Source organism: Muntiacus reevesi, chromosome 20 (genome assembly GCF_963930625.1).
Source record: "Muntiacus reevesi chromosome 20, mMunRee1.1, whole genome shotgun sequence".
NCBI lineage: Eukaryota > Metazoa > Chordata > Mammalia > Artiodactyla > Cervidae > Muntiacus > Muntiacus reevesi.
In genome coordinates, this window is record NC_089268.1 from 23,612,663 (window position 1) to 23,633,931 (window position 21,269).

Genomic DNA, 21,269 nt, shown 5'->3' on the forward strand with positions numbered 1-21,269 from the left:
AATATGAGAATATCCAAACTGTGAATGAAAAATATTGCCTGCCATATCAGAATACAAAGGATGTTGCAGCCATCAGCCACTAACTCTGTTCCCAAGGGTGAGCTTTGAAGGAACTCAGGATGAAAACACAGAATGCCCACCATCAAGCCCTCAGTCACTGCAAGCACCTTCAACAATGTACCTTGAGGGGACTCAGGAAGGAAAAGAACAAGACTTGACTCTAGAGAGCTAAGGTGCAAATCAAATGAATGATTTCAGTGAGTTCAGACTCTTGCAACTTCCCATACTTAGAAAGAGTTAAATTCATTAACTTGAAATACCTGGTTTTCTTTAATTAACAGTAATTTTTTGATGTTCTGATCATCTGGTCTTTGTTGCAAAACTCCTATGTATCTTGCCGCCCCCCCCCCCTCCCCACTGCTCCCACTCTTTGGAACAGTCCTCAGAGCTATTTCAGAGACTGCCTCCTGAACTTAAATCCTCAGCAAGTCTGCCAAATAAAACACAATTCTTCTAAAATAGACTATTTTTAAAATCCAGAAAGCACTATCAAAAAAAAAATGATATTACTGTTTATATACATACATTTCCTTCTTATTTCTTACATAAATTATTGTTTCATTGGCTTCAGTTATAATCTTTGGGATTGAAGACGTAGTATGTACATTAAGGAACTGACATGATTAGAAAGTGCTGGTTTCATTGTAAATTCTCCTCCATGTGGAAAAAAATACAAGAAAATACATGGAGTATTCACCCTGTATCTATCCACTGGCAAGAATCCATTTGACCATCTGTTGTATGAGTCACATTTCTTCAATTAAACAATCATTGATATGAAGAGACAGCTCCAGGTTTTGTTAAAATGTTTTCACATTAGATATGTAGGGCTCAGGTTCTATCCATTCCATTCCATACACTCATTGGATGCTGCCATTTTGTTTCAAGTCTAGATAATGGAAAAAGAAGCTGAGGCACAGGCTTTTAGGCTTCATGTTCTAATGGGGTGAAATCGAGAAGGTCATGGAAACGGTTGTCATATTCTGTCCTCCTAGGAACCTTAAGAAAAAAAAAAAAGATTAAGGCACTTTTTAAAGTTTCTTTCACTGGGCTTATCAAAGGTTAGTATTGAAACAAAGATATTTTCTGTAATTATTCAAGTATAGAAAGAACTGGGAATAAAAATTGTTTGAGTTGGGAAGAAACAAAAGAACAAAAATATTTATCCCACCCATCCTGACTACATTCTCTTTCGCAAACCTGTTCTCTTTGAAAACCCCATTTGAACGTATTTAAGTATCTATCACTCTTAGGCTTTGCAGGAAATAATTTGGAAGAAAATATCAACGAAATAAAGAGGTAGAAACTGGAGGATGGAAAAAAGCTAATGTTTCATGAGTCACAGAACTTCTTGTATCCTTACCAAGATTCTTCAACCCTGCGTGTCCCACCTGCTTGATCTACTTACATGTGATGTAAAATCTCACACGACTGCCCAGGATTCCTGTATTTTTATGAGGAGCTTTTTTTTTATTGCTCTTGGAGGAGTGAAAGGGTACTTGTCAACTAAAGTCTGTTTTTCCTTCATCTAGTTTCTGCTTTGCAAGATATCATAGCTTCTGATTTTATCTTTCTGGGCACATTGTTTCAATTTCTCTCTAGAAGTGGGGAGTTCAACCAATTTTGTCATAAGGATGCCACACAGACTTCTAGATATGTGGTGGGCAAAACTTTGCCTAGTATAGTCATCATATACATCCTTAAAACACTACACAGTACCTCCCAATAAACAGAATCATCATAGCAGTCCTCATCAGACGGTTGTGCCCAGATAGGTATTTTTAGAATTGCACCTGTGAAAGCGGAAGAAAATAAGTCATGTTATGAGGCTGAAAGGGAAAATAAACTTGCTTAGTAGTTAAAATACTGTTACAAAGTCATCCCCTGGAGCTTACAAGATTACTGTCAGACATGTAGAAAAATTTTAAGTTTACCAATGTTTAACAGTATCTATTATGCTGAGAGCATGAGATAGAGGGAAATGTTTATTTTTTATGCTCACCTGTGATTAGCCCTCCAACAAGTGCTGTTGCAATGGAAGAACCTAGCGCAGCTGCCTGACTGGCCATCTTAGCCCTAGGAGGCCAAAAATAATAGAATTATTTGTCCAAGATGCCTGGCAATAAAAACTGCATTTCCTGAGGGTGTGCATGCCTGCCACCTTCAGGCCAGAGTGCAGCATGACATACCAGCAAACATGACAATTTTTCTTTAATCTCATATATTTTCTTTGAAACTCTTAATCAGTGTTCACAAATTCTTATAAGCATGTATACAAGAACCACCTTTTTCTTCAGAAATGATGAAAATACCTTCCTTAGAAAGCGTTTAGTATTTCTAAAAATGTGATTGGAGATCTGAGTCAACAACTATTTATTGGGTGCTTGCTCTGTGCCAGCTTCCCTTCTAGGCACTGAGGAAGGAGCAATGAGCAAAACAAATGGAAGCCGACATCTCTCCTTACCCCATCCCTCTAAAAACAATCGTGATGAAATTAAACATCAGAAAAGCTAATTTTAGCATGTAGTGTAGGGACGAGATATTAAAGTGTGTCTCTGTATCTTAGAAGTAGTTACCTTGAAATGAAGTGAATGAAGAATTCCTTATAATTTGGGGAATAGAAGAATATGATAAAAAAAAAGCTACAGAAATGCATAAAGCTGTCAAAAGAACTAGGAGTGTGGGAATCTCCTTAGCACATGCCTCACTCTTAACAGGCAGTTAACAAATAGTTGAAAGGTCAAATCAGTGGTTGCAGGACAGAAAACTTCTGGAAGAAGAAAGTGTGTTGCTCTTTCTTCCTCATCCTTCAAGGGAAAAAATGTACTAAACTCAGATTTCTTTTTTTTTTCTCTCTCTCTCTTGATTTTAATCTCTTTCTACTGAAGGAAAAGTTGTCCAAGAAATGTATGATTATTGTAAAAATATGCAAAACCCTTAAGAAAGAGAAGGGGAAAAGTTTAATTTCCCTCCAATCCTATCAGTATAAACATGTAAAATATAAATAAGTATTTTTATAAAAATGCAATCATATCATGATACTGGATTTTCACATTAAATCTTAATGTTCTTTTATGTCAGTAAATGCAGATCTGGATCATAGCGTTTATTGCTACAGAGTGTTACACTGTACAAATATACTGTAATTACAGTTCTATAGATTGAATATTTAGATTAGTTCTTATGTTTCATATTTGTAAATATGCTGTGAGAATAAATCCTCTTATGAACATGCTTACGGACTTGTCCAGAAATTTCCCTAAAATAACACCTAACTAGAAATGGGATTATTTGTAAAAGTTTATATGCTTAATAAGGCCTTTTCCAGATAGGAACTTGTACAATTTATATCTCCATTTTGTTACTTTAGCCACCATTCAGTATTATAGTTTATAAAATCTTTATCAATATTATATACTGAAAAATGGATAACTTGTTTTAATTAGCATTTCTCTGATTACTAGTGAAGTTGAATATTTAATATATATTTACTCATTTGATTTTCTTCTTTTGTAAGCCGACTGTTAATTTTATCAGAATTTACCAAGATCTTTTACAAGGTATCAAAAGATGTTTCTGATGAAAAATATTCCATGATAAAATAGACTTGGAAAATGCTGGATTAAACAAAATTAACAGCATTATTAAAGTTAGGTTGCCATGATTTGCAAAAAATGTCCCCTAAGTATATTAACTTCTCCTTGTTCTGTGTTTGCCAATAAACCCAATTTGCATTTTCATAATCTGAATAGACACATGTGAGTAAGTAGGCTCGACTCTAGGACAAAGTATTGTGTCTGCTGTGTGAAATATGTGTGAATTTTGCCCACACATGTGAATGGACCTTCCAAGGTTTGCCCCCTTAGCTCCTCCTGAGTAAATTAAGTTGTTGCTAAGTCTGTGTACCCAAGGACTAGATGGTTAAACATGGAATCTACCCCAAATCTGGCCACTGAGCAAGAATCAAGTTGACTTACTCTCATGTGTCTATTCAGATTATTAAACTGCAAATCAGGTAATGTTTCTTTGGCCCTCAGTTATGTCTCTTTGGCTTCAGTAAGAACAGTACTTACAAACTGTGGTCTGGATTGCTAAAGAAAAAACTCTTATCACTGGGTTTCCCCAAGAGTGAGAGGAAACAGCACTTGACCTTGGGGAACAGGGAAACATATTCTTTATCACTCACGAGTCAGATTTCTCCAAGGCCAAGATGATGATGCTGGCAAGGCCTCCTATCACACCAGGTAAGCCATGTAGGTTATGGACCCCACGTGTGTCATGGATCCTCAGTTTAGTAGCAAAAAGTGGCTGAAATTGTAAAAAGAGGAAGCCTTATTATTTTGTTAGCTATAGAGAGCCCTGTGACTAAAGTAAACGAACATGCAGGAAAATCTTTATCTCCAGGCCAGTTTCCCATCTACATCTGAAATCCACTTACAACAAAGAATCTGAATACACTAGTGGCAAAACTTCTCATTTGAGTCTTAGGTAGATGGATGTGACCATAAGTGATTTTAAGTCCTGCTCATTCTTACCTACTGATGGAATCTTAGTGAAGTCGCTCAGTCGTGTCCAATTCTTTGCAACCCCAATGGACTGTAGCCCACCAGGCTTCTCAGTCCATGGAATTTTCCAGGCAAGAGTACTGGAGAGGGTTGCCATTTCCTTCTCCAGGGAATCTTCCCAACCCAGGGATCGAACCTGGGTCTCCCACATAGCTTTACCATCTGAGCCACCAGGGAAGCCCATCTTAAATCCTCTGAAAAGGGCTCAGAGCCTTTAATTATATAAAGCAAACATCATCAACAAATGTCAACCACAGCAAAAACCGAGAAAAGTAATACAAGTACTTAACATTCAGTTCATATTGTCACAAGTAACCGATATCCACAAAAGAAGGCGACAAAGAGTAGAAACCACTGGAACACTGACATGTTGAGTGATCCAAAGAGAGGTGCTTAGGAAAGGACTTTTCATAGCATTTCTCTGCTGGGAGGAGGAAATGGCACCCCACTCCAGTGTTCTTGCCTGGAGAATCCCAGGGACGGGGGAGCCTGGTGGGCTGCCTTCTATGGGGTCGCACAGAGTCGGACACAACTGAAATGACTTAGCAGCAGCCGCAGCAGCAGATGATGGGATATAAGGTGATGGGGGCAGATCCAAAGTTTGACTGAGAGTGTCTGTTAATACTTACAGTCAGGAACTCGAACCCCAACACGGAGACCACTCCCGCAACGCTCCCGATGATCATAGAATAATAGGGGGAAATCTCCATGTCGGCACAAGTGCCTACAGCCACTCCTCCAGCCAGACTTGCATTCCGAATGTGAACCTGTGTGGGGCACAGGAATACGAGTCAGAGGAGGTGGAGTTCAGAAGGACTGGAGCAACCTCGGGTTCGATGGATTCCACACTTTCTTCAGTTGGAAGGGTTATGGATTCTGCTTTAAGAAGGTTTTTTGTAGTTCCAGAAGGCCTTTTTCTCCCAGCAGTTGACCTGTGGAATCTTTCTTATAGGGTTCCTTGGTTGTGCATGAGAGATCAAGTTAGTAAGGCTAGGGTGGGGAGGGATGTGACAGAATCAAGAGAAGTTGTGGGAGGGTGGGAATATGCCGCAGTTATTCTGGCAGTGTTCTGCCTCATAATGCAGCTTTGGAATGCATTTATGGTTACTGTGAACTGAAACAGGCTTATGGCTGCTGTGTGCTTTGCTGAGTCCATGATATTCCACTAATCAAGGACAGGATTTAAAGGCATTGAAATGTACGTATTACACATCAAAGACAACAGTTTTAGCAAGCCTCACTATTCTGAGAACATCTGAGAATGGAGGAGAGGAACCAAGTTTCCATTTACCAGAATTTCTCAGAAAAATTATATTCTGGCTGTTCTGCCAAAGGAAAAAAGGTTCTCAGTACTTTTGAAAGAGATCCACTGAACCATGCATGATAGCTTCTTTTATTTGTTTTCATTTATTTTTCTCATGAAACAGTTTATAGAGAACTGAAAGACATGTCCTTAGCTACGTTTAGAAATATTTTGATACAATATCTTTGTTCTCTCTCAACTTAGAAGAGTGGCTGATTTGAGGATTATTCCTTCACTGACATTTCTCTAACTCATAGGCAAGAAACTAAAAAGATCATTATGAAAAATAAATAAATAAAAAGATCATTATGGGGGATTTTTTAAAATGTTTTATTTTCAAATAATTATGGACATGTAAAAGTTGCAAAAATATTGCAGAGAATTTCCATATATACCACATCCAGTTCCCTCCAATGTTAACATCTTACATTATCATAGAACTAATAAATTAGCATTGGTATACTACTATTGAAGACCTTATTTGAATTTTACCAATGTTCCCACTGATATCCCTTTTCTTTTCCAGAATCCTATTCAGGATCCCTGGAGAAGGAAATGGCAACCCACTCAAGTATTCTTGCCTGGAGAATCCCATGGACTGTAGCCTGCCAGGCTCCTCTGACACGACCTAGCAACTAAACCACCATTCAGGATCCCACAGTACATTTAGCTGTTATTTCTTTGAAATATTTGCTGTTAGAAAAATAGAATCAACTTGCATTCTCCCACTCTTTTTCCCACTCTTACAGAAAGTCCTGTTTCTTAAGAAAGATTTTCTGAAAACTTGGGGACAGTTGGCTCTATCAGTAAAGAAATATGTTTCGGATCTTTGATTTTTTGCATGATTATATTCCTGTGTGCATGCTCAGTCGCTTCAGCCATGTCCAACTCTTTGCCACCCCATGGACTGTGGCCTGCCAGGCTCCTCTGTCCTTGGAATCTTCAAGGCAAGAATACTGGAGTGGGTTGCCATGTCCTCCTCCAGGGGATCTTCCCAACTGGGGGACTGAAACTTTGTCTCCTGCATCTCCTGCATTGCAGGCAGATTCTTAACCCACTAAGCCACCTGAGAAACCTCACTATATATTCCCTGTAAAACTGTAAATTCCTTGATAATATTTTTTTAAATTTGTCACAGTATACATGTGAAAAATAAAGGAATGTTATTTTCAGATTATTCTCTAAGGTCTCCAGTGTTGTGATTTGTTCGGGCAGCTCAGCAGTGATGCAGAAATGAGTTACTACTCATCAGAGCAGCCATCAGGGTCGCTTAGCAAACTTCCATGGGGGTTAACATGGCACTCACCATATTGAGCTTGCCTCGGATCTCGAGAAGGCTGGAACAAGCGTAGGCTGTGACCACGGAGGCCGCGAGGGAGAAGTACGTGTTGACGATGGCCCTGTACTGTTTCTTTTCATTATCAGCGATGGCAGAATTAAAGCTAGGCCAAAATATCCATAAGAAAAGAAACCCTGAAGTAAATCACAGAAACGGATATTATTAACAGTTCTGAATAAGAAAGATAGTCCAGAGGAAGTCATTTACCTTGGGCACAGACATGCTGTCTTTACTTTTAGGCTTTGATATCTAAGAGCTGGGGGAAAGAAAGGCATTCCTTTGTGTCTGACCAAATAGACAAGAATCAGGCAACTTCATCCCAACTCACCAATCATGGCAAACAAATCCGAGTGGTAAACAGACTCTTCATTGGGATGTCCTTCTTCCAGTTTTGATCGATACAAGATGCCGGCTACAGCCAAACCAAAGTAAGCCCCAAAGGCATGGATGGTCATTGATTCTCCAATATCAGAGGCCTGAGAGGGGAAAGCATTCAGGTCAACAGAGGTGACACTCAACACAGGAGGGAGGTCTTTAAGGACTGCTTCACGCGTTAAACAAAAAAGATCAAGAGAGAGAATGAATGTGTCAGAGAAAGGATCGTGTAAAAGAAATATCACGGGCATTGGAACAACACAGAACTGACTTTCAGTCTTAGGTCAGGTACTCCTCTGATGTGACTTTAGACAAATGACACTACTTCTTTGAATCTCCAGTTGTATGAAATGGAGAAATGTTACCCAGCCAGTACAGTTGTGGTGGGATTTAGATGGGACCGTGTTTTTCAAGGGCTAGGTCCTTAGTGGGCACTCAGTACATTTCAGGTTACTTTTTCAGGTTAGATAGATTCTTAGTGAGACATTATGCATTGCATCTGATACAAAACAAGCATGACTTTTGCATTGATTGATTCTGCTATGATGACATGAAAACCAGTTGAGTCCCAAGATTCATTTGAAGAAATATATTTTAGGTCCCTCTTTAGAACACTGAATGGATATGATGTAGTTTTCTACAGTTCTTGTCTCTAGAGGGAAAGTTCAGAGTGCCAAACCCAAGGCATTGCTGTGTACTTATTAAAGTAGGAAAATGATACAAATTTATTAATTTATTTACATTTTCATGCTTGATAAACTCTTACATACCTTTCAGGTCCAGTTTATCTGTCAGTTTCCTCGAAGAAACCTTCCTTGATTCCACAATCTAAATTAAGTCTTCTAGGTATATTTCCTCAGAGCCCTTCTATTTATTTTTCATAGAGTGTGTTGTAATTTATAGTAATAATTGTGTGTGTGTGTTTGTGATTCTATGGGTAGGTGGTTGAATATATGAAAATTTGTTGGATATCTGTCTCCCCCACTAGACTGTAAACTCTATGAAGAGACGTTTGCAACTAAATCACCAACACATGATACCTAGAAATTTGCCAAAGTATTTGTTATCAAGTCACATGTTCAATAGATGCGTAAATGGACACAAATTTGAGCAAACTCTGGAAGACCACAGAGGATAGAGGAGCCTGGTGTGCTGTAGTCCACGAGGTCCCCAAATGACGGACACAACTTAGCGACTGAACAACAACGTGAATAAATAGAATACTGGAGAGTGCGTGACATATTCGATTTCCCTTGGGAGAATCAATCAGATTTTCACGGAGGGTAAGACATTTGATCTAAGCTTTAATAAAAGACTTTGAAATAGCAATTCACTTAGTAGTTGAAATATAAATAGGAATTGGCCATTGATAGAAAGTGTATTTACATAAAAAGAGTTGCAGAGCTAGGAAATTCTGGATTTGAATTCAGATTCAGGCAAGTTGGTCATTTAGTATCTGTGATCATCAGTTTCATTGTGTATAAATGAATCATAATACCTGTCTAACACTATTGTGGTGCCAATGCAATTAGACAATGTTTATAGGATTTCTAGTTTACAGTAGTCACTCAAATGATGACTATGATTATTACCTGCTATGGTGTCATGGCCACCAAGGTTTGTCCCTGCTTATTTATGGTGGGCATCTAACGTGTGTTGTGCTGTTCAAAGCTAGGTAAGTATCAATTGAACACTTACCAAAAATACCTCAAAAACCAGATATTTATTGGCAGCAAAGATAGTAATTTCTAAAATTGTCATGATCAACATCTGGATTGGACTTGTTTTTCCCAGGACAGCTCCAAAAGAAATCAGAACTGCGACTGCACTGAAGTCTGCATTTATCATGCTGAGGGAAGAAGAAAGAAGATGTTGAAAAACAATGCATATCTCAAATATATGAGTTGTAATGAATATAGCATCACCTTGTCCAGAGTTCAAGGCCCCTCTCTGCACCTGTTCCCATCAGGTGCTTCTTCCAGAGCTCCTTTTATCCTCTCCCACTTCCTTGCCCACCCTCACCTCCATTCACCATGCAATCTTTAGTTGCTCTCGCATTTCTTTTAGCCTACCTGTTCTTTACTTCATTTAGGGTTTTACCTTATTTCTGTTGATCTGATAAATGAATTACCTTCTAGAGCCTTCACATGTCAAAAAAAGTCTCAGAAAAATCACTAAAGAAGGATTTTTGCTCTCTCTAACTGAAATGAAAGGAATAATAATCTTATGGACAGGGATTTCTCATACCCTTAAGGTCAAATCAGAGAGGATATAGACATGAATATATGGCCCGGCACAGTCGAGCAAGACATTGATTTAGATCCTTGGATCCCAATGATCTTTGTTTCATGGAAGGGAGACAATCGGCAAGCTAGTTCAGAGGCTGACTTTCAAGAAACCAAGCAGAGAAACAACTGCTCTGAAAACACAATGATTGGAAAGTAATGGGTGCTCACCTTTTGATTTCTATCTGGAATTTCTGTCCGTGGCTATAAAAGATTCCCTGTATAAAAGTGCCCCATTGGAGTCCCAGAGCAGCAATGAGTAGGTTGAAGCCCACACCACTGAAGCCATATTTCCGCAAGAAGGTCATGAGGAAGCCGAACCCAGCGAATACCATAACGTGCACATCTCGGAAGTCTGCAAAAGAGGAGAAAGAAAAAAGAAATCTGCATAAGGGGAGCACTGAGAAAGTGTGACATCATAGTATATTCCATTTACTAAAGTGCTGCGTCTTTTTCAGAAAACACTACAAAAGGAAAGTTAACTGCACAGCCAAAGGCTGGGTTGCGGTGCCAGCTAGGCTACTTACGCGAGGAGAGCTTGGGCAAGGGACTCAGGGCTTGAGCCTTTTCTTGGAAGACTATGCACTATCATACCAATATGCCTTTCATCCTCTCTGAAGAATTTTCCATTACTTGCCACGCGAGGACACCTTTGCTAAATACAGTACCAGAATCACCTGTTCTTGCAGACTTTCCCAGTACTCCCAGGGAAAATTAGTATTTCTTCCAGTCTTCCCCAAACCTCAGCGTTAGCAGCTGTTACATTGCATTGCCATTTATTTACCACATATCATACTGTAATAGCTATTTGATGAGGGGCCCATTGCCTGCACTAGATGCTGAGTTTCCTGGTTGGAGGGTTTAGGGCTTTTTGATCCCCCGACTCTGTCACAAAGCCTGCATATAGAGAATGAGGCACTGTTGACTAAATGAATGAGATGGTATCTTTATGTCTCAAATGGAAATCTTACCAGATCGTTATTTAAGTCACAAGGCTTGATGTCTTTGTTTACACCTTCTAAGCCAATGGAAGGAAGGCTGTATCCTCTTGAGGAACAAATTCCTGACTTAGTTCTGCAGATGGAGGCTGAGGTCCCCCAACAGTGTCACGTGACCGTGTGACCTTGGGCAAATCACCTTGGGCAAGTCACTTCTCCTCATTTTGGCGTTCTCATTTGCAATACTGAAAAGGCTCTATTTCACATTTTCCGGGGCTATAGGGAGTGCTGTAGAGTGACAGCTCTGACTTCTCTCTGAGAAACGCTGGTGACCAGTCCCAGCCCTTCCCTTGGGTCACTTCAGCCCAATGACTGGTTTGCAACAGCATCCCCTCGCCTTGGGAAAAGAGCCACTTGAAGCTAGACAATCCTAGTCTCAGAGTTTCCTATGAGGTCACCTGAGGCTTTCTCTCTCTGCCCAAACCCTTCTGCTGCAGGTATTGATCATAAGACACAACCCAGTAGACTTCCTTCAGGCTAATGCTGCTCTTAGAGTCTGTAGCACCTTCCTGGGGGCTCCTGCTGTCTCTGTAGAGCTTTCCTGACTTTCTTTCCAACATGACTTGCATATCACACTTTTTTCAAACTTTGCAAGTTAAATCTGACGCACTAATCTGGCACTGATCACACACCTGGAAGTGGATGAAGATGCTGGGTTTCCAAGGGTTCCCAGTATTTGGAAAGGGCTGGCTGGAAGTGTGGGAACTCACCCTACAGTCTTATTCTATGACAGATACCAGGACAGGCAGAGGTTGGCAACATGTATTGAATCACAAGGGTCTTTTGGTGGTCTAGAAGCTAGTCTCATTTGTGCATGAGTCCAGCAAATGTAAGAATAAAGAGAATGAGAAAACCAGACCCAAACTTCCTACTTCAGGCACACACAGCATCAGCATTTTTTCGACCTCATCCAGGCAGTGAGTCTTTTGATCATTTCATTGTTCATTGGCTCCACCTCCCAAGAGAGTCAGTATGAGGAGGGTGAGAAGGGAAAAAATGCATTTCTGAAGATCCTCTTTCCTTAGCAGCTTTGAAGGAGGTCTCAGAGAGGAGACTGCTGCAGTCTTTTTTTTCCTAGTGAGATAATGCATACTGGCAACAATTTGACTTATACCCGCATTCTGAATGCCCACCCTCATCTCATTGCATATCCACCTAGAAAACTTCTGAATTGGGATTTTACCTGATTTATCAACAGGCAACTGTTAAATTGTTTGCTTTTGGAAATATAGTTGACTCTCTCTCTCTCTATATATATATATATATATACACACACACATATATACATATATACTATACATACATATATACTATATATATATATATGCACATTTTTTTCCTTTACAAACTGTTTTTACCACTTTTAAATGTAAATATATATATATAAAATAAAATGTGTATATATATATACATATAAACTTTTTTTTCTTTACAAACTGTTTTTACCACTTTTATTTTTTTTTTATTTATTTATTTTTCTTTCTTTTTTTTTTTTTTTATTTTTCAGTGGGTTTTGTCATACATTGATATGAGTCAGCCATAGAGTTACACGTATTCCCCTTCCCAATCCCCCCTCCCACCTCCCTCTCCACCCGATTCCTCTGGATCTTCCCAGCCCACCAGGCCCGAGCACTTGACTCATGCATCCCACCTGGGCTGGTGATCTGTTTCACCATAGATAATATACATGCTGTTCTTTCAAAACCCTCACCTTCTCCCACAGTGTTTTTTTTACCACTTTTAAATGTAAACATTTGATTTAGGTCATAGACTAAGTTGGCGTGGAGCTCAGAGAATATGCCTGACTTACTGACTTGCTATGATTTTACTAGACCTTTCTGAAACTCAGCTTTCTCCTCTTTTAAAGAACAGTTTGGATTCGATGAAGTCTAACGTCTCTCCTAGCTCTACAACTTACTTTGCCGATATTTATTTTATTGATGCATAGTTGATTTATAATATCATGTTAATTTCAAATGTACCTATAACAAAGTAATTCATACCTACCTATCTATATTCTTTTTCAGATGTGTTCCCATTATAGGTTATTATCAGGGTTCTTTGTGCTGTACAATAGGTCTTATAGGTCTTTGTTGTTTGTTTGTTTTACTTTGTTTTTAGATCAGACTCTAAAATCCAGAGAAGTTAGATGATTTACTTATACTCACGAAGCTAAAATAAAAGTAAGAACCCAGTCTACTGACTTCACTGGGCTTTTTCATTACTTCAAGCTACTTTTCTAAAATTTGTTTCTTTTCCCCTAGAGTGCTCTTGTTCCTCCTATAGTCTGCTGATTTTAAAATATGGAGTAGCCAACTAATTTAAAAATTGGCTTAGCCAATTTTTAATGTCTTACACTAGGAGTAATAATTTTTCAGACTCCATCCTCCTCCCCCTTTCATGGTAAATCAGACATTTCTCCCCTTTATTTGTAATTTTTCTTATACAAATTTTTCATACCTATAGAAAAGTAGACTAGTATAATGGACACAAATATATCTATCACCTAGATTTCACAGTTGTTAATATTTTGCCATGTACATGCTTCATTCCCTATTTTTTCTGAAGTATTTTGAAGTAAATAACAGATATGACATTTCACTCTTAAATACTAATGATCCCTAAAAATTTAAGGACATTTTTCTACACAATCACAACACCATCATCATTCCTGGCAGAATAATCACAATTTAAAATTATAATCTAACACTTCATATTCAAATTTCCCTAGTTATCCCCAGAGTAGCTCTTACAGCTGATGGAAAACCAGACATGTTATAGGAGGGAGGGAGGTCCTGTATGGACCGTGCTCCAATTTTTTTTCCTCCTGTAATCTCATGCTTGTTACTGCTTTTCGCCACAAGGGGGCCTAAGAACCTCATCTATTTAAATTGCTAAAGAGAGCTTACAGAGTTGACTCAACTGATGATGATTCTGTATAAAAGGTATGGATAAAAAGATTTATAAACAGTTAGGGTCATGCATTATCTTTCATCCTGCTCTAGGAATTTTTTTGTGGGTAAACACCAGGGAGAGGGTCATGAAGTCAGTTTTATGGTGCAATTAAATTATGCTGCAATAAAGGAATTCTTTACAGAAGGAAGAAGGCATTTCTTGACTAGTTGGAACTTCTGTGAAGTGCTCTGACAGGTTTCAAGGACTGCCAAGTCTCATCTGAATCAGATATTCTCAATAGCTGGCAATTTTTAAAAACTGAGTTATAACTGGTTTAAAATATTGTGTTGGTTTTAGGTTTAAGGCACAGTAATTCACTTATTTTTTTTCAGATTATATTCCATTATAGGTTTTTACAAGATATTGAGTCAGAGTCCCTGTGCTATATAGTAAATCCTTGTTGCTTATTTATCTTAGGTAGAGTGGTTTATATCTGTTAATTCCTCTTAATTTGTCCATTCCTCTCCCCTTCAGTAGCCATAAGTTTGTTTTCTGTGTCTGTGAGCCTGTATATGTTTTGTATACAGATTCATTTGTATTACTTTTTAGATTCCACACATAAATGATATCATACAGGGTTTGTCTGTTTCTGTCAATCGCAGGCGATTTTAGCCTCTAAAGTAAATTTGGCAATGTCTGGTAATTTTGTTCTGTATTTTACTACCACATTTAGCTTGGACCAGGATATCTTTTAAAGCCCTGATAACTTTACAATGCAATTGATGATTTCAACTCTCCTCTTCCACCACCAACCACAAACAAAATGAAACAGAGCCTTCTTTCCCCTCGACCTCCTGTACATGCCTGTTTCCTAGAAAGTCTGCTCCACCCTACACCCAACTTTTATTTTGGGCTCTCTGTGTGGCCTGTAAGATCTTAGTTCCCTGACCAGGGGTTGGACCTGGGGCCCCAGCAGTGAGGGCACTGAGTTCTAACCATTGGATTTCCAGGGAATTCCTCCACATCCAACACTTCTTTACCTGGCCTACTTCTAGATGACTTTCAAGAACCAAGCGCTGGGCACAGCTGTGACACTGTGCATGTCCCTCCGGTTTTATTTCATTTGTTTATGTGCTTGTCTGTGCCCGTTTATCATTTATTCAGATAGACTATTGAGTGAGTACTGCCAGTAAGGCATTCTTTCAGGAGAACGTGAGTGCAAGTGTTAAGGTAGGAATCTCTAAATGACTTGTTCCTTGAGACCCAGCAGAAAGTCTGGCAACTGCAGCTTTTCAGGAGATGCCCTGTTTATGCAGGAAAAATGACTCACAGATGAGGGCTGCTGAGAATTTGCCTCTTTGGGATTCTAAGTCTCTTATTCAGAAAAATGATTCTTCTGGATCAGGTAGTTAAAACTGTTCAACTCACTCTCCAATTAGAAGCTGGTTTTGTTTTGTTTTTAATAACTGAGGACTGGCAAGCTGTTTGCATGCAGATAGCGATTGGTTCTTAGTGAGTTCCAATCTTTTGAACCATTTGGGGGATCATTCTGAACTTATCTTTTCTGAAAAGTAGTATCCTAGTAGTGATATCTTTCCTCCCCTACTTTCACATATTCTGTTATTATATATTTCAAATATTTGGAAAAAATAGTACAATGAAGAGCTATATACTATTTCCCTAGATTTATCAGTTGCTAATATTTTCTGTATTTGTTCTCCCTTTCCAGATATATCTCTCAAACCATTGAAAAGTATGACATTTTGTCCTAAACCACTTCAGCGTGAATCTCCTAAGGAAAAGAGCATTGTTTTAAATAACCACAGTATTATCCTCACATCTAAAAATATAACATGGCTACAGTAACATCTGATTTAGAATCTATATTTGAATTTATTTAACTGTTTCCAACTTGTCCTTTTATAGGATTTTTTTTGACCCCCTTTATCTACTCGAGTTTCATATATTTTATTTTATAGGATTTTTTTTGACCCCCTTTATCTACTCAAGTTTCATATATTTTATTTTATAGGATTTTTTTTGACCCCCTTTATCTACTCAAGTTTCATATATTTTGTTTGTTATGTGTCTTTGTATGCATGCTCAGTCGCCCAACTCTTGTGACCCCATGGACTGTAGCCCTCCAGGCTCCTCTGTCCATGGGATTATCCCAGCAATACTGGAGTGGGTTGCTGTTTCCTCTTCTGGGGGATCTTCCAGATCTAGGATTGAACCTGTGTCTCCTGCATCTCCTGCACTGGCAGATGGATTCTTTACCACTGAGTCACCTGGGAACTTACATGTCTTTAGACTCTTTTAATTTAGAGTCTCTCACAATGATTTTTTGGGCTTCCCTTGTGACTCAGCTGGTAAAGAAACCGCCTGCAATAAGGGAGACCTGGTTTCAATCCCTGGATTGGGAAGATCCCCTGGAGAAGTGAAAGGCTACCCAATCCAGTATTCTGGCCTGGAGAATTCCATGGAGTAAATAGTCCACCGGGTTGCAAGCAGTTGGACATGACTGAGCCGCTTTCACTTCACTTCACTTCACACCATGCTTTTTACTGGTGGTATTGATTTGTCTTTACTGTGGAATATACCACAGTTTGTATTTGGCTATTTCACCAAAATTAGAATCTGACTATACATTTTGGCAAGACTATTAATACAGATGGTGCTGTGCAATTGCCATTTCATCATACCAGGTAGCACATAATTTGTTTGTCTTACTACCAGTGATGATATATCAGATCTCTTGCTTAAGACTGTTCTGCCAGATCTCTCCCTATGGATATACCTTTCATCCTGTGTTGTCCAATCACTTTTTACCTAATAATTTTAGCCGTCATTGGTGAACCTTGCTAGAGTCAATTGTTGCATTTTTTTAATTTCAAAATTATAATTTTTATATCTATTAGTTCTTTTGTATTAATTAGTTAGCATTTGTATATAAAGAACTCCAATCTGATCCCCGTACCCTGCTTTTGGGTATATTTCTATGGACTCAGTGAAGCCTTTTTCCTTTGTTTCAGCGTGTTATCATCTATCATCATCACACTATTCTTATTCTTAATCCTCTGTTTACCCCCAATTCAGCTAATTGGTGTTCTTTCAAGTAGGATCCTGTGTTCTCCTGACACAGCCCCGTTAGTGTATACCTCCTTGGTTTACCTTGACCAGGAATGAGCCCCTCAGTGGAGAAGGTCGTTAGAAGCCAAGATTTAAGTTCTATTTGTACTCACTGCTTCCAGTTCTTTCACGTAAACAAAACTGTTCAACTCAAAGGCAGCACACCAGAGGCCAGTATCTTATTGTTAGGTTACAAAACAGAGCATGTTAACTCAGTAATGGTAACAATTTCAGGTATCCTTTAGAATAGAAGCAAATAATTTCTTAGGAATTGTTTTCCTGCACTTTTAGTAACCCTTTGCCTGTAACATATATCTAGATTGCTGAATTTCTTGTAATAAATGAACTTGAAGGAGGAATTCTCTGGCAGTCCAGTGGTTAGAACTTGACACTTTCCCTGGTGTGACTTGGATTCAGTCCCTGGTTGGGAACTAAGGTCCTGCAAGCCTTGGCATGGCCAAACATAAGTAAATAAAATCTGAATAAATATAGGGACTTTCTTAAATGGAGATTTTAAAAATAAATCATTGTACTAATCTGTTGCTGTATCTTCAGTAATTCTTCAAGTGTGATCAATGTACAATGCAACAAGATCACACATGGATAAATGATCCACTCAAACTGACAAGATAGGCTAATGGATTCTAATGTTTAACAGAGGACGAAGAATTCATTGATGTGGTTTTAATGTCCCATAAGCATTAAACACCTTGTGTTTGCAGAATTTCTAATAGCATATTAACAGTCTTCAAAGAGCCTTCTTCTTAAACTCTGCTTTTCTTTAGTCTTTCTCCATGTTAGCAAGGGTTAGTTTAGTCAAGTGCATGCGTCCTCAGTCGTGTCCAACTCTTTGCGACTCCATGGACTCCAGCCCACCAGACTCCTCTGTCCATGGCTTTTCCCAGACAAGAACGCTGGAGTGGGTTGTCATTTCCTCCTCCAGGGGACTTCCCACTCCAGGGGTTGAACCTGTGTCTCCTGCGTCTCCTGCTTTGGCAGGCGGATTCTTTACCACGGAGCCTCAGTCACAGTCAGGCCTCATTGCTTGTCAAGTTATTTGCCTCAACAAAGGGGTCGACTCTTTGCTGGGTGCCGTGAAAGCCAAAACCGTGGAGTAGAGCTAGTTTGTCAGATGGGTTTCTTTCGGGTCCGTCATTATGTGCAATGTGATATCAGGTGTGACACCCACTTCTGTGGCTGTGCCCCAGGATGGGTTCAGATGCCAGGTCTGTGCGACCTCACCCCTTTCTCCGCATTGCATAACTGAATGCAGTAAGTCAGAGGGATGAATAAAATTATATTCAATGGGATTGGTTTAACATATAAATTAATATCCCACTTGATTTATTTTTAGATCTTCCCTGGTGGCTCAGATGGTAAAGAATCTGCCTGCAATGCTGGAGACCTGGGTTTGAACCCTACGTTAGGAAGATCCCTTGGGGAAGGGCATGGCAACCCACTCTAGTATTCTTGCCTGGAGAATCCCATGGACGGAGAAGCCTGTTGGGCTAGGGTCACAAAAAAGTCAGACACAACATAGTGACTAACACACTGATTTGCTTGTGAAAAATTCACAACTTTCAGCATACTGCAATTGAGAACTCTTGTAATGCACTGTGAGCTTCTTAGACGGGAACTGAGCCTTTTCTGTATTGAATTCCTGTGCTTGGCACAGTGCCTGATGCTAGGCAGGCACCCTCAAATATTTGTTGACTTGAATTTTGCTTCTTAATTAGTGAATGTTTCATAAACTTCTCTCCAGTGACTTATGCTGTTACATAAGTTTGGTGTACATAGGTTGTTTGAAATGTGGGGAAAAGGATATATACCTATAATCAGTAAAATCATGTTGTTTCTAGGGCTATTCTACAAAGTAGTTTAACCAGTGATAAAGTAGCTAAACTGGAAAATTAGTACTAGGTGGAATTTTACATCTCGAGAGCCATCTTACTGAAGGGAGAACTTTTTCCCTTTTGCTTTAATGGTTTATTACAGGATATTGAACATACTTTCCAGTGCTAGATGACTAGGATTTGTTTATCCATTCTATATATAGCAGTTTGCACCTGCTGATCCCAGACTCCCAGGCTACCCCTCCCCACCCCTCCTCCTTGGCAACCCCAAGTCTATTCTCTGTATCTGTGGACCTGTTAGAAGAGAGAACCTTGAATTCTGTACAGATTGGGCTGTGGAGAGCATTCTGAATGTAAAACTGTTTTCCATGTAAAATGTCACTTTGTGCTCTGCTTACTGCCTTTCTTCTGGGCCCCAGGGGCCTCTATAGCTTGGATTCTCCCCCCTTTATCCTGCCCCCTGCCTGTATCCCAGCCTCATTGCCCTTATGGTGAGGAAGAGGTTTTGGGGGGTGGGGGAGGGTGTGTGTGTGTGTGTTGGCTGTTTCAAAGTACATTGATTGTTAATTATTATTATTATTGACAACTCTGACTTGATATTTCCTTTGCAAAATGAAAAAGCATCCTGCCCTTGACATCATTTTTTTTTATTCCTCTCTTGTTTTCATGTATGATATAGCTGATATAACAGAAAATCCTGTTACCAATACTTTCAAGTTATAGCCAGAAGAATAGATGATGAAATGAAATGTACAAAAGTGTACAGAGTTGAACAGAATTCCTTTCTGTTTTGGTGTTCTTGAACTTGCAAATTGTAAGATTCTTTCATCCAGAATCCTTCTGGATATCTATGTAGTGTAAAGAGAACTAGATGTGGACCCGGAGCCTCTGACTTACAGCCCTAACTGTGTCCGTTACTTGAGATTGTGCGTTTTGACTCAGCAACTCTAGGTCATAATTTCTACTTGAGAATACTCCCCATTATATATGTTCCCCCAAAAAATGTAGAAATGAGAGAACAAAAGTCACATTGTTTTTGAAAAGCTTAGAGATAGGCAGTAGAACTATAATAAATATTGCTATTAGAATAATTTAATACAATTTAACATTTAATCAATAATAAATTATTTGTACCTCACTAAAAAACCAGTCTATATAATAGGATTATATTATTACCTCCCTCCCTGGTTAACAAGGTGAGGAGTATGTCTGGCTCATAATAGGTAGCCAGTAAATGGTAATTATTATTGTTATAAGAACTATTTCACAACCTGTATTTCCAAACTTGAAACTAAATCCTTTCTTTCTTTCAGTCACCATTCCCAGGGAAGGGTTCTGCTTTTAAACTATGTTGGGTGCTCACAATTTTATTCTCATCTCAGAGGAACAGTCTTCCAAAACCCTCAGTACAGCATTTCCAGGGCTTCCCTGGTTGCTCAGTGGTAAAGAATCTGCCTGCCAATGCAGGAGATGTGAGTTCCATCCCTCGGCTGGGAAGATCCCCTGGAGAAGGAAATGGCAACCCACTCCAGTATTCTTGTCTGGGAAATCCCATGGACAGAGGAGCCTGGGAAGTTACGGTCCATGGGGTCACAAAAGAGTCGGACATGACTTAGCGATTAAACAATAACAGTATTATTTATATCCTGTATCATCCTTCATACCCCTTCTTATACCTTAGGGCTCTCACATGAAATCCAGGCTCCCTTTCCCCATTACATTTTGTTTCTAGTTTCTCCTCCAAAGTTAACTCTAAGTTGTTTTTTTTTTTTTTTTTTTTTTTGGTGGGGGAGGGATATTTTTATACCTAGCAGAACTAGTAGTCAAAGTAAAAGCAAGGTCATTTACCTAAATGGGAAGGAAATCTTGAAAAGAGGAGATCGAGGTAAACACATAACTGATTCACTTTGCTGCCCAACAGAAACTAGGACAATATTTTAAAGCAACTATACTCCAGTAAAAATTGTTTTTACTTAAAAAAAAGAAAAAGAACGTCAAAAATCGATCAGTTAATTCAATTCTCAGCTTCTTGTACTGATAGTTTAATACATACAGATTCTATCCAAACACATGAACTACAGAGATCAGATGTCCCAGCATAAACTTTTATACCCTTAGCACTCAGAACTGTCACATAATTCTACAAGGGGCTCCAATGTAGAGTGCTAGAGGTTACAATACCCACAGACCTCACATTCTGAGAACCCAAAAATGTGCAATAAGAAGCAGATGGCTTACTCACGAGGATAGAAGTTCATGGATGTTTCCACATCTATGGCAGGTGACTCGGTGCTGTTGGCCTCCCCGGAATTGTTTAAACCCGTGTCATACTGAACAAATAATGCAAATAAAACAATCATGACAACTTCCAGGCCAATGGCCATGAGAGGGAACGTGAACCTCATGTTTGTGGCAAAGGACAGAGGCATACTGAGGGCTTCACGGGCTGTAGGAGGCTGATAAGGAC

At 39.1% G+C, this 21,269-nt stretch overlaps 2 protein-coding genes across 2 annotated transcripts in view; one reads left to right on the top strand and one right to left on the bottom strand.

Moving 5' to 3' along the window:
* The window catches only part of C20H6orf141 (chromosome 20 C6orf141 homolog), a 72,929-nt gene that overhangs the window by 45,223 nt on the left and 6,437 nt on the right, over nucleotides 1–21,269 (top strand). The window lies entirely within an intron of this gene.
* On the bottom strand, nucleotides 1,684–21,207 carry RHAG (Rh associated glycoprotein). The gene is given in 9 exon segments (XM_065913352.1): nucleotides 1,684–1,853; nucleotides 2,063–2,129; nucleotides 4,243–4,368; nucleotides 5,255–5,392; nucleotides 7,235–7,401; nucleotides 7,596–7,743; nucleotides 9,341–9,491; nucleotides 10,099–10,282; nucleotides 21,045–21,207. Coding segments are annotated over 9 exon segments (1,311 nt in total). The 3' UTR covers nucleotides 1,684–1,686.